This window comes from Moschus berezovskii, chromosome 11 (genome assembly GCF_049115385.1).
Source record: "Moschus berezovskii isolate FMDL1 chromosome 11, NW_MosBer_1.0, whole genome shotgun sequence".
Taxonomy (NCBI): Eukaryota; Metazoa; Chordata; class Mammalia; order Artiodactyla; family Moschidae; genus Moschus; species Moschus berezovskii.
Genome location: NC_142470.1, coordinates 7,696,525 through 7,708,910, shown reverse-complemented (window position 1 = coordinate 7,708,910; position 12,386 = coordinate 7,696,525). Strand labels below are relative to the sequence as shown.

Sequence of the window (12,386 nt, the reverse complement as noted above, 5' to 3'; positions counted from 1 at the left end):
CTCAGGTGGCGCCGTCTAAAAGCTCAGATGATTGAGAAGAGGTCAAAGCTGGGAGAATCACAGACCCTCCAGCAGTTCAGCCGGGATGTGGACGAGATTGAAGCTTGGATCAGTGAAAAATTACAGACTGCAAGTGATGAGTCGTATAAGGACCCCACCAACATCCAGGTGAGCTGAACCCATGAAGTGTGTGTTTCCAAAGTCGCCTGTGCTCCTTAGTAGCTCTTGCTAAAAATAAGGCATCTTTAGAAGGGAGAGTTATCTCTAGGTACCTCCTTCTACCCACAGTGATGCCAAGAAAAAGTATTTTAGTAAGTAAACCGGTGGGAAGACCTCCCCTAAATGACGAGAGCCACTTAAGAAACTGCTTCCGTCACTTGACGCTGCTGAGGCTGTGCCTGCGTTAGCGCCTGTAGAAAAGGCCCCCTTAAAACCGCTATTCCCAAATGCTGACCTTCCCAGGGGAAGTATGACAGTTTCTGTTGAATAGGTGATATTGTGTATTCACACCAGTGTACTGAACTCTTGTTATTTTAATCTGTTTTTGTAGCTTTCCAAGCTGCTGGTAAGTTTTATGTTTTCTTAAAAAGTTTTAGTTAAATGAGCTCCAGTGTCTGTGCTCTTGTGTATAGATTCTCATAATCATGGTCACAGTCTGCTGGTGTCTTCCTCATCCATGCTTTTCATTTCTAATCATCCATCACACTCCATCCACGTGTCCCTGCAGGATGTGGCTTTCTCTGTTGTAATTAGTCTGAGCCCTTCCCTTTTCTCCTCCCTCCCCACTCCCGGCTCATCACTTTAGGCAGGTTCTGTCCAGTGTTTGATTTGGGGGGCAGTAGTGAACTGCTTTCTTTCCAAAGATGCACTGTTTTTAAACGAAATTACTTTTTTCTGTGTAAGTTTGGGCTCTTCTTGCCATGGACTCAGGGCTCTCGGTGGATGGGGGCAGGGCCAGCTGGGAGAGTTTCGTTGCCCATGTGACCTTTTGTTCAGAAGTGCTGGTCCCTGGAGAGGGATGATGAAAGGTCCACAGAGTGGCAGGTGATAACGCTTCCAAGTCTACGAGAAGCCTGGGGTGAGAGGTTAAGATCAAAGTGGACATCACCAAAAGGGCAGCGAAAGACAATGTAGTCAAAATGTAGCTTGCTGCTGCTAAGTCACTTCAGTCGTGTCCGACTCTGTGTGACCCCATAGACGGAAGCCCACCAGGCTCCCCCGTCCCTGGCATTCTCCAGGCAAGAACACTGGAGTGGGTTGCCATTTCCTTCTCCAATGTGTGAAAGTGAAAAGTGAAAGTGAAGTCGCTCAGTCATGTCTGACTCGTAGCGACCCCATGGACTGCAGCCTACCAGGCTCCTCCGTCCATGGGATTTTCTAGGCAAGAGTACTAGAGTGGCTTGCCATTGCCTTCTCCAAAGTGGCTTAAATGGATGGGAATTGAGCCAAAGAGCGATCAAGAAAAGAGGGGACCTGAGCTCTTGGCAGGGTGTGTGGGCATCTGAGACCTTTTTTGTTCTGTAGTTGGGCTTGAGTGTCAAAGTACGTGGCCAGGATGCTTTATGTTGGCACTGCCTTTCACCAGCCACGTGCCTCCATCTTTTGACAGTTGCTGCCCCTGAAATGAAACATTTGATGCAGAATCCTTCCCCAGTTGTACTGCTTTTTTCCTTTTAGTTTTTTCCCCTGGATAACATCCTTGCCCGAGACCCTGCATTTCTCACCCAGAGCTGTCCCAAGCTGTGTCCTTTTGGTTGTCTTCTGTGGTGCCCCCGCAGCTTGTATCTTGGCGGGGTTTTAAGCTCCCCATCAGGCCCCTGCCCTCAGATGCCCATCATTCTCCCAGCCCTCTCTTCTCCTAGAAAAATGAAGTTCTTACCTACAGTCAAGCCTGGATTTTGACAAATCCAGGAGTTTTGAATGATGACCACTGCCGAAGGAGAAGCCAGGAAAGCCCAGTTCTGTGGCAGCTGCAGGCTTCTCTGGATGGTGGGGCAGGCTCACCCTTATATGCCTGGTGTCATGGGGACTGCCACCCTAGGTGATCAGAGGCCAGATGTGTTATTCCTTAGAGCTTCTGTCCCCTAAGGAGGAAGCTGTGCATAGAAATTGATGCCCAGGTAGATTCAGAACTACAATTGGCCATTGCCACTTCCTGCAAAAGTGTTAGAAAGTTTCTGCTTATAGAATTTCACTCCGATTCAGGAGTTGATTCAGTTCACCTGCTCCTGAGCTGGTACCTTTCCTTTCTCTGGGCTCAGACCATCTCTGAACTCCCACCAGACTGAATTCAGAAGCATTTCTCACAGATTCTGTGACTGCCTTCTAGAAAAGTCTTGATGCCTGCCCCTAGTTCTCTTAAGTTTGCTATTTCTCCTTTCTGAGAACCGCTTATTCCTAAAGACACTGCCTTGCAAGACATGGTTTTGAAAGGTGGTGGGGGGGTGTGTTTGGTTTTTTCAGAGCAAGCATCAGAAGCACCAGGCCTTCGAGGCAGAACTGCACGCCAATGCGGACCGGATCCGCGGGGTCATCGACATGGGCAACTCCCTCATAGACCGCGGGGCCTGCGCCGGCAGCGAGGATGCCGTCAAGGTATGGTCCCCAGCTCCCCTCCTCCTGACCCAGAAAAAGGAGGTGCTGGACTTCACTGTCAGCATTAGAGTCCACTTGATGGTGACTCTGAAACGCAATCTTAGGAAAATATGCAGGTTTCTGTCTGTGCTGCTGATGGGTGCTAGCGAGAGCAGCGCTTGTGAGCCTCTTCATCAGCTCACTGAGGAGGGCTTCCCAAGAGGGAGCTGGCTGTGGGGCTGCCTGTCTCTGACAACTTGTTTCTCTCGCCTAGGCCCGGCTGGCCGCCTTAGCTGACCAGTGGCAGTTCCTGGTGCAGAAGTCGGCTGAGAAGAGCCAGAAGCTGAAAGAAGCCAACAAGCAGCAGAACTTCAACACTGGCATCAAGGACTTCGATTTCTGGCTCTCTGAGGTGATACCGGGCTCTCTTCTGCCAGGGGTTCTGAGGTGATGCCGCGGTGCCCTTCCCCCCCCCGGGGGTTCTGAGGTGATGCTGGGGCTCCCTTCCCCCCGGGGGATTCTGAGGTGATGCTGGGGCTCCCTTCCCCCCAGGGGGTTCTGAGGTGATGCTGGGGCTCCCTTCCCCCCGGGGGGTTCTGAGGTGATGCTGGGGCTCCCTTCCCCCAGGGGGTTCTGAGGTGATGCTGGGGCTCCCTTCCCCCCAGGGGGTTCTGAGGTGATGCTGGGGCTCCCTTCCCCCCGGGGGTCCCGTGAATAGGCAGGGCTCTCCCCGACATCCTCTTTAACTTGAACCTTCCTTATCAGGTGTGAGCTGTGTGCTCCAGCGGGTTTCAAGCGGAGGGAGGGAATGTATAGAGAAGAGAGAGCTTGTCTGTGTGGGATGTGGATCACTTGTCTCCACAAAGAATGCAAATAGGAGGAGATGGTAGGGTCTGTGTGCAGGCTGCTCCCCGAAGCCTGTGCCCAGGTGGAAATAGGACAGTGAAGAGCCAAGAAGCTGGAGTTAGTCGTACAGTCTCTTTAGACAGTGTAGAGAGAATAGAAAGTCTAAAGAGAAAATTTTAGAGACAACTGTTCTGTATATATCTGGTCCACACTTATTTCCGTGAGTTTTTGTTTAGCTGTGGCTCTATATGTATTTGAGCCCAAGAGTAATTTATCATTGGTATGTATTGGTAGTGTTATTTCAAGTCGTGAAAAACTCTTCTTGAATGTTTGAATAACTGCCTCATATCTTCACAGTGTGAGGGCATAATTAAACCATTCCTGTACCATTCTCGTGTTGTTGGGCACACCGATGCTTTCTGCCCAAGGGAGGTTTCCCCTAGGAAAGTGGGGCTGCTGTTTGTTTCACCACCATGCCACAGTGAAGGTAGCTAGAGTGTTTACACTCATGCACCCTTGAGTCTGTGCCTGACGGACAGGGAAGGCGTGGCCAGTGGGGCTGGTCACACCAAGTCAGAGCAGCAGCGTGTGGACAGACGTTTGCAGCCAACAGTAGTCTCCCCTTTCACTCCCAGGTGGAAGCCCTGCTGGCCTCTGAGGATTATGGCAAAGACCTGGCTTCTGTGAACAACTTGCTAAAAAAACATCAGCTGCTGGAGGCAGATATCTCTGCCCATGAGGTGAGCAGAGTGGCGCCCAGGCAAGGGTCTGGGGCATTATATATGCAAAAGTGAGAAATTATGCAGAAGAAATGTTACTTATATTAACTTGTGATGGGCTTATTTTAACTGGATTAATACATTTTTCTCAGTTATCTCACTTTGCTACAATTCATAGCCCTTATTCGAATTTCAGTTTTTGCACGCATTCAGTTTTGTTTCTGTGAGTATACGCATAGTTCCACACACTTGTATTATGTGTGTGGATCTGTGTTACTGTCACCAGAATCAAGACACTGACCTTGTTCTGTGAGCACAAAGGAGCTTCCTTATAACCTTTATAGTTGTACCCCTGCTGCTGCTAAGTCACTTCAGTCGTGAGACTCTGTGCAACCCCAAAGACGGCAGCCCACCAGGCTCCCACCATTCTCCAGGCAAGAACACTGGAGTGGGTTGCCCTGTCCCTAACTCCTGGCAACCACTTATCTGTTCTCCGTCTCTGTAGTTCGTCATTTCATGTAAATAAAAACATAGTAGGTAATGTGCTGAGATTTTTTTGACTGAAACATTTTTTTAAATGTAACAGTTCGTTTAATTTTTAATGGCAAATGTTGACATATAAAATCTATATAAACTCTCCTATGGACTGTCAGTAGTAGTTTAGAGTATAAAATGGCTCTGAGACTCAGGGATGAACATTGCTGTCCTCCCCCAAATGCACCAGGTCCTATAGGGTCAGTCTCAAGGGGAAAAAGGTCTTTGGGTATCTGAAAGTTGTCAGGCTCCTAGAGGTTGTCCAGAATTCTAATTTTCTCATAAAAGTTTGAATTTTATCATTAGCATCACTCAGTTTTCTTTAAAGTGACAGGTTCACTTTATTCATCTGCGGTAAAGTATTTGTCACTTCCAAAGTTAAGAATGACCCTACTTTATTGGCCGTTCTTCTGAGTGAAAATGATGGTCTGTGAAAGAAGTGGCCAGTTCAGCTTGGAACGTGCTTCTCCTCTGGACAGTCATGGACTTCAGCACCCACAGAAGTACTTTGTTTGGGTTCCCCATTTTATCAGATAGGATGTGAAAATGACACGTACTCAAAGATGGATATGTAATTAACAACTTGACTTCTTTTTTAAGGATGTGCTTAAGTGAAACAGCAATTTTTGCTGAAAAGTGGTGGCAGTGAAGAATCAGATTTCTGCTCATAGTTTGCCACTAACTTGAGCAGTGGCACCCCCACTGTGGGTTTTGCACCATCAGTGCAAAATGTTCACACAGTAAAAGAGAAGAAAAAGGCAGATGTTTTTGTATTGTTATGAAAATAGTTTTCGTCTCTCAGAGCCCCAGGGGTCCACATCCCTAAAGCAGCCCCTCAGTGAAGAAGTCCTGAGTTCTGAGTCACAAGCAGACCCTCGCAGGAGACCCAGATCTCTGACCCTTTGCCATATCCCTGGCCCCAGGACCGCCTGAAGGACCTCAACAGCCAGGCGGACAGCCTGATGACCAGCAGCGCCTTCGACACCTCCCAGGTGAGGGACAAGCGGGATGCCATCAACGGCCGCTTCCAGAAGATCAAGAGTATGGCCGCTGCGCGGCGGGCTAGGCTGAACGAGTCCCACCGCCTGCACCAGTTCTTCCGGGACATGGACGATGAGGAGTCCTGGATCAAGTATGTGCTCCTGCTCGGCGTCCCCAGAGCCTTAGGAGCCCAGCCTTAGGAGCCCTGGGGTTCATTCTCTCCTGGACCCTGGTGGCGAGGCAGAAATGGGCCCAGCTCATCCCAGCCTTGCCACACACCCGTGGTGGGATGCCTCTGCTCCCCTCCTGGCGTCTGGTGATGGCAACCAGCACAGACTCCACGTGGTAGTATGTGTGATGGTGCCCAGGGCTTGTCTAGACCCACCCTGAGCTGACTGGGAACATTAGTGAGTTCCACCTGGGGAAGACTGCTGCTTAGGGGAAGGGAAATTTGCTGTGGTTTGCTTTTATCACCCCGCCCCCAGAATTCTAGTGCATTTTTTTTTTCAGATGATACAGCATGTAAACAGACCGTTTTTAAGGACAGATTGTGATTGTTAATTGTCAGTCGCTTTGTCATGTCTGACTCTTTATGACCTCATGGACTGCAGCACGCCAGGCTTCCCTGTCCTTCACCATCTGCTGGAGTTTGCTCAAACTCATGTCCATTGAGTCGGTGATGGCTTCCAACCATCTCATCCTCTGCCACCTGATTCTCTTTTTGCCAAGATCTCTCAATTCCTCACTTCCTTAAAAAGCTATTTATGGGACTTCCCTGGTGGTCCAGCAGTTAAGACTTGGTGCTTCCACTGCAGGGGGTACAGTTTTCATCCCTGATCCAGGATTTGAAGATCCCACGCGCCACACAATGAGACCAAAAAAAAAAAGTTGTTTAAAAAAAGCTGTTTATAGTAGCGCCTTCACATGTTACCACCTGTGGCAGGCATATGTTTGATAAGGTGGGATTGATAGGACGTCCGCAGTGGCTCCTCCTGTTCTCCCTGGCAACCCTTGCAGAGCTGCGCACAGTGAGTGCTCCTTGAGACGCACATGGACTCTGTGCATTGGGCAGTGGAGGCTTTGCTCCCTGGAAGAGTGGCACAGACTTTCATGAAGGGGTGGGTAGGCACAGGAAGGAGATTGTGGGGTCCGTGAATGTCACAGCTCTGTGACCACGCATCTCCAGTTGAAGACACGGAGGCTGACTGCTTGCCTGTGTTGTCCAGGGAGAAGAAGCTGCTGGTGAGCTCGGAGGACTACGGCCGCGACCTGACGGGCGTCCAGAACCTGAGGAAGAAGCACAAACGGCTGGAGGCAGAGCTGGCTGCCCACGAGCCAGCCATTCAGGTGAGGAGGCCTCTCCTGGGTGAACGGGCCTGGACAAGCTCGTCTCACAGAGGTCTCTGCAGTGTTTACGGCTCCTCGTCCCAGAGAGCGGTGGGGAAAGTCTGAATCGGAGTTTGAGACCCTTTGCTGGAAGCATGTAGAAGCAGGCACGATCACTGTTGAGTCAATCGCTCTTGCCCGTCAGGGTGTCCTGGACACTGGAAAGAAGCTGTCTGATGACAACACCATCGGGAAGGAGGAGATTCAGCAGCGCCTGGCGCAGTTCATGGAGCACTGGAAGGAGCTGAAGCAGCTGGCAGCCGCCCGGTGAGTGGGCTGGGGGCACAGTGGGTGGGGCTTGCTCAGGGCTCGGGGCCCTCCAGCCCTTCAGAACCTCTTCCTGGGGGTACATGTGCTACAGTCACCTTGCTCCAGAACCATCTCTGATAGCCCCAGGCTGAGCTGGTCCCATTATGTGCGATCCTGAGCTAGACTCCACATGTGGTTCTAGAACTTCCTGTTTCATCAGCACTGGCTGCTTCATGTTAAGAGGAGGAGAAGGGCTTGAATGAACCATTTACGACTCACACTCAGCACTCATGTTTTTAAGCGTCCAAGTTAGAGGAGCTTATGGCAGACTTTTTTTTTAACTATTCTCTGTGATTAGGGGCCAGCGGCTAGAAGAATCCTTGGAATATCAGCAGTTTGTAGCCAACGTGGAGGAGGAGGAAGCCTGGATCAATGAGAAGATGACCCTGGTGGCTAGTGAAGATTACGGAGACACTCTTGCTGCCATCCAGGTCAGAGAGTGGGGCTGCTGCCCGCTGACCACCCTTTTCTTGCCAGCTTGCTCAGTGGCCATGCTTTTACTGGGAGAGCATTCAAGGCTGGCAGGCAAGGTCTCCTTGGTGATTTTCAGTCCTCAGGAGCCCATGTCAGAGATGCGTGACTTTCTGTAGACAGAATGAGGTGACTCTGTCCGCCGATTCATGGGGTTCTTGGAACCCTGTTGTCGGCCCAGCAGTATCGCTGGTATCACCACCACAGGTTACAGGGACCTTGTTAGCGCCCTGTGACTGCCTTAGCAAATACCACAAGCCGGGTGGCTTTAAAAACTACAGAAGCTTGTTTTGTCTTAGTTTGGGGAGCCAGAGGTCTGGGATCAAGGTGTCAACAGGGCCTTGCTGTTCCACTTTGTTGCCTCTTCCAGCTCCGGTAGCTCAGCTTGTAGCAGCGGAGCTCCACCTCTGTCCTGCTCTCCCAGGGCTGGTGGTCTTCCTTCTATGTTTCCCATGGCGTTATGCCTGGGTGTGTCTGTATTTGGATTCCCCTCTTCTCATACATGTGGGACATCAGTCATACTGGATTAGGGCAACCCTGACACCCGCGTCTTAACTCAGTCGCATCTGCAGAGACCTCGTTTCCACATTCCTAGATGCTGACTTAGGACTTGGTGTCTTGAGCACACATTTCAACCCATAACACACCTCCTCAGTACATTGGTTAGCTATTGCTATGGAACAGCACTAAAGAGAACAGTTTCTTTCCCACGAATCTGTGAATTGATGGGCGTTTTCTCAGCTGCTCTTATTGGGACCACTCACACAGCTGCACCGAGGCAGGGGTTCACTGGGCTGAGAAGTCCATGGTGACGTCATTCACGTGGCTCTGACTGGGACGTCTCAGTGCCCTCCTCTGGCCTCTCACTGTCCACCAAGGTTAGATCAGCTTCTGTAGGCAGCGTTAACGGAGGCCAAGGCAAGGCTGCAGGGGCTTTAACGCCCGGCCTGTGGGACAGAACAGCCTGGCTTCCCTCTTCATAGGAGGAGTGGCACTGTGTAGCTGTGTGTTTCTCCATCCATGCCCCCAGTTGTGGACGCAGTGTGTGCATTCCCGATTGTCAGAGCAGCCCCTGAGCCATGCTCCTGCCAGCGGGAATCCTCCCAGATGGTTGGGGGTTGCAGGTAGACGGTAGAGGCAGGCAGTGGTTTCCTGTCCTCTGCATTGCTGAGTTCCCTGAAAGCCAGCACAAGGGGTAGTGTCTTCAGTGCTTCAGCTGTGTGGAGGGAAAGACGAGACTTTGACGGTCCCCAGGAGACACGCTTGGGTTCAATCTTAGGCAGGCATCACTGTTCAGTTGGTGCTTATCTGAAGGTTCCTCTGTGTCCATTCTGTGGTCTCCAGGGAACAGAAGGCCTGTGCTGGTTGACTGGTAAGAGCTTCACCTCTTCAGAAAGGCCTTCCCTAGCCCACCCACCTCTAGTCACGCTTAACACTTTATGATTTCCAGTTTATTCTGTATCCATTTTCGTCTTTGCCCCAGCTGACTGGGGTTCTTGTGAGAGCACCCCCAGTCCTGCTCCTCTGTAGTCCTGCCCACCACCTATGCCAGGCTGTCAGGAGTTGGCTTGGCTGCTTCCACTACAGGGTTTGCTGAAGAAACACGAAGCCTTCGAGACGGACTTCACTGTCCACAAGGACCGGGTGAATGACGTCTGCACCAACGGACAAGACCTGGTTAAGAAGGTGAGCCTGGCCTAAGGGCACTAGCCTCTTTTCCCAATAGCAGGAATCCCTGTATTCCGTGATTAACTGGATATCCCTGCTTTTTTTGTTAATATTTATTTATTTGGCTTTGCTGAGTCTCGGTGGCGGCATGCAGGCTCTCAGTTGCAGCATATGGGATCTCGTCCCCTGACGAGGGGGCCCCCTGCATTGGGAGCTTAGTCTTAGCCACTGGACCACCAGGGAAATCACCCCTCTTCTTGACGACAGCAAGTGAAGCTACTCTGCAGCACTTGAATTTTTCTGCCTTCATTAGGCAAAGCAGTGGCCCTGCTGCTCCTTCTGGGACACTGGCGTTGCCATGGGGCTGCTCCTCTAGTTTCTTCTCCAGGAATTCAGATCTTTATAGGGGTGGTAGAACTCACAAGTGGTCACCCCTAAAGCCCCCACCAGAGATGGCCTCAGCTGACACATCATGTTGGACCCACCCACCCCCAGACTCTCTCCTCGTGCAGAGCCACCCACAAAGTTAAATGGCACCTGTTGGATTGGTGTATATCAAGGGTAAAACCCGGCTGCTCTCCAGGACATTAGACAAACGCATCTGTTAAAACTCAAGGTTCATTGCATTCAAAAAGCTTTTTAGGGAGAAAGCAAAAATTAAGGGAGACGTCTTGGCACTTTCTCAGCAGCAGTGAAGTGAGGTCACTCCCAGGTTGAAATCCAGACTAAATGCAGCGCCCTCATCTGTCATGAGCTCTACAAGACAGATGACTTCTGCCAACTCTGATTTCCTGTCACAAACCCGTGACGAGTGAATAAGATTCCTCATCACAGCATTTGCCGTGGCGATCAGATCAGAGGTTTGCTCCTGGTGTTTGCTCCACAGATGGTAACGGTGGTGTTAAAGTCCATGTTTGCTGAGGAGCTTTTACTTCTTGCCGTCACGGGCAAATAACCTGAGAGAGGCTCATTTCAGATACACACCAGTGTCCACAAAGACGAGGCACATGTAGGACTCACCACACTCGTGTGCCCCACGCCAGCATTCTCTGTCCTTTAAACCTGTGAGATGCTTTCCAACGTTCTTCAGTCTCCTGGAAAAGAGCCTGGTGCACTGTTCCCAACAATAGTCTTCATTTGCTCCCTGAGTTTCTTTTTAAATCTTATGCTGACTTAACAGTTTGTTTTCACATACAGTTTTAACCAAGACTGAATCAAAGTGATTGGAGCTTAATACTTTTTAACATCCACAGTGTGAAAACATTGTTCTTGAGACATTGTTTTTTATGGGATACACACAGTAGCCATTAAGGCATAATTACTTTGGTTTTTTCTCATTTTTTGCTGTCAAAAGTAATCCGAGTGAGCGCCTCATTGTGACCGAACGTTTTATCACATTCCGCACTGTTGCTGGCGCCAGGCTCTGTGAGGCTCACACTCTAGTTCTCGGAAAAGCCCCCGCGCATCCTCGGGGTGTGGGGGCAGGGGGGCGCGGCCCGTCTCAGCAGCTGCCAGCCTGCTGGGCAGGGGGGTGCAGAGCAGGGCACCACACACACGGGGCAGGACTGACGGCGGCCGTCTTCTCCCTGTCCTAGAACAATCACCACGAGGAGAACATCTCTTCCAAGATGAAGGGCTTGAACGGGAAAGTGTCAGACTTGGAGAAGGCTGCCTCCCAGAGGAAGGCGAAGCTCGACGAGAACTCGGCCTTCCTCCAGTTCAACTGGAAGGCCGACGTGGTGGAGTCCTGGATCGGTAAGTGTGGCCTCGGCACCCCCCGAGTCTCATTCCCTCCTGGGCAGATGGTTTTCTTCTGTGGAGAAGAAACCGATGGGATGTGGGCGTACCAGAGACCCTCTCCACTGGGCGGACACTAGTAATAGCAGGAGACAACATCCTGAGGCAGAGAGCCGGGCCTCAGCGATGCCCTGGGCCAGTGTGGGGGTTAACAAAACCAAGGTCCTGGGTGTCACAGCACAAGGGCCACACCAGCAGGACCAGCCTGCGTCAGCACTGCCCCCTGAGCTACACGGGTCCAGAGTGTGTGTGGTCCAGCCCCCCGGCAAGGGGACCTGCACTGATTTCAGGACCCACGTGACCCTGGTAGTTGCTATCGCATAAGTAGCAACTGAACCACATCCAGCACAGGCTGGAGGAGGGACCGCTTCCTCAGGGATGGAGAGGAGGGGCCTGGATGCAGGAAGGAGCCAGCTCAGGTGCGTTCAGAGACTGCAGTCAGTAGTGCTGGAATTTAAATGTAAGCAAGGTAATAGGTGCCTCGGTGTTCTTGTCTTTTGGTTTGTTGTTGTTTTTATTTCTTAAATTGAGATGAGGTGGTTGATTACTCTTGCTTGGTTTTCCAGGTGAAAAGGAGAACAGCTTGAAGACAGATGATTATGGTCGAGATCTGTCTTCTGTCCAAACTCTCCTCACCAAACAGGTCAGTCACAGCTATTTGATTGATGATTGGATATTACTCACATAGTATTTCCCTGGTGGGTGAATTTTGACAGTCAGCATGTTTCTTTGTGTTGTGTTAGGCCCTGGGGGTGATTGGTGAAAGAGAGACAGACAGAGTTCCTCAGGACGCTCTCAGACGAGGCCTCTGAGCTGCAGCCTGTTGGGTGCTAACAGGGCTGAGCACCGCAGGGTGTGGGCCTCACCCACGCGGCATCTGCCTCTGTTTCCAGTAGGCGAGGGTTGATGGGAGTGTCTCCCCAGAGGCAACATCTAAGCTAGATCACGGAGGGCGAATTGAAAGTGGTCATTCTTGGCAGAGGTAGTGGGGTGAGTCCGCCCTTGTGCATCAGCCTCAGGCTGAAAGTGGGGATGAGGAGGATCTGCCACAGGACCTGTGGTCTGAGGAGATGCAGAAAAGTGGCCAGGTTTGACTCAGTG

The 12,386-nt window shown here is 51.0% G+C and overlaps 1 protein-coding gene across 6 annotated transcripts in view; it reads left to right on the top strand.

The window, feature by feature from the left end:
* SPTAN1 (spectrin alpha, non-erythrocytic 1) overlaps positions 1-12,386 on the top strand; it is a 58,810-nt gene that overhangs the window by 39,977 nt on the left and 6,447 nt on the right. For all 6 annotated transcript variants that reach the window (XM_088841111.1, XM_088841113.1, XM_055401151.2 and 3 more), the window contains 11 exons: positions 6-168; positions 2,464-2,595; positions 2,849-2,986; positions 4,056-4,160; positions 5,597-5,805; positions 6,881-7,001; positions 7,186-7,307; positions 7,648-7,780; positions 9,408-9,506; positions 11,084-11,243; positions 11,852-11,928. In XM_088841111.1, the coding sequence (XP_088697237.1) occupies positions 6-168; positions 2,464-2,595; positions 2,849-2,986; positions 4,056-4,160; positions 5,597-5,805; positions 6,881-7,001; positions 7,186-7,307; positions 7,648-7,780; positions 9,408-9,506; positions 11,084-11,243; positions 11,852-11,928 (1,459 nt within the window). The remainder of the gene's footprint in view (positions 1-5; positions 169-2,463; positions 2,596-2,848; positions 2,987-4,055; positions 4,161-5,596; positions 5,806-6,880; positions 7,002-7,185; positions 7,308-7,647; positions 7,781-9,407; positions 9,507-11,083; positions 11,244-11,851; positions 11,929-12,386) is intronic.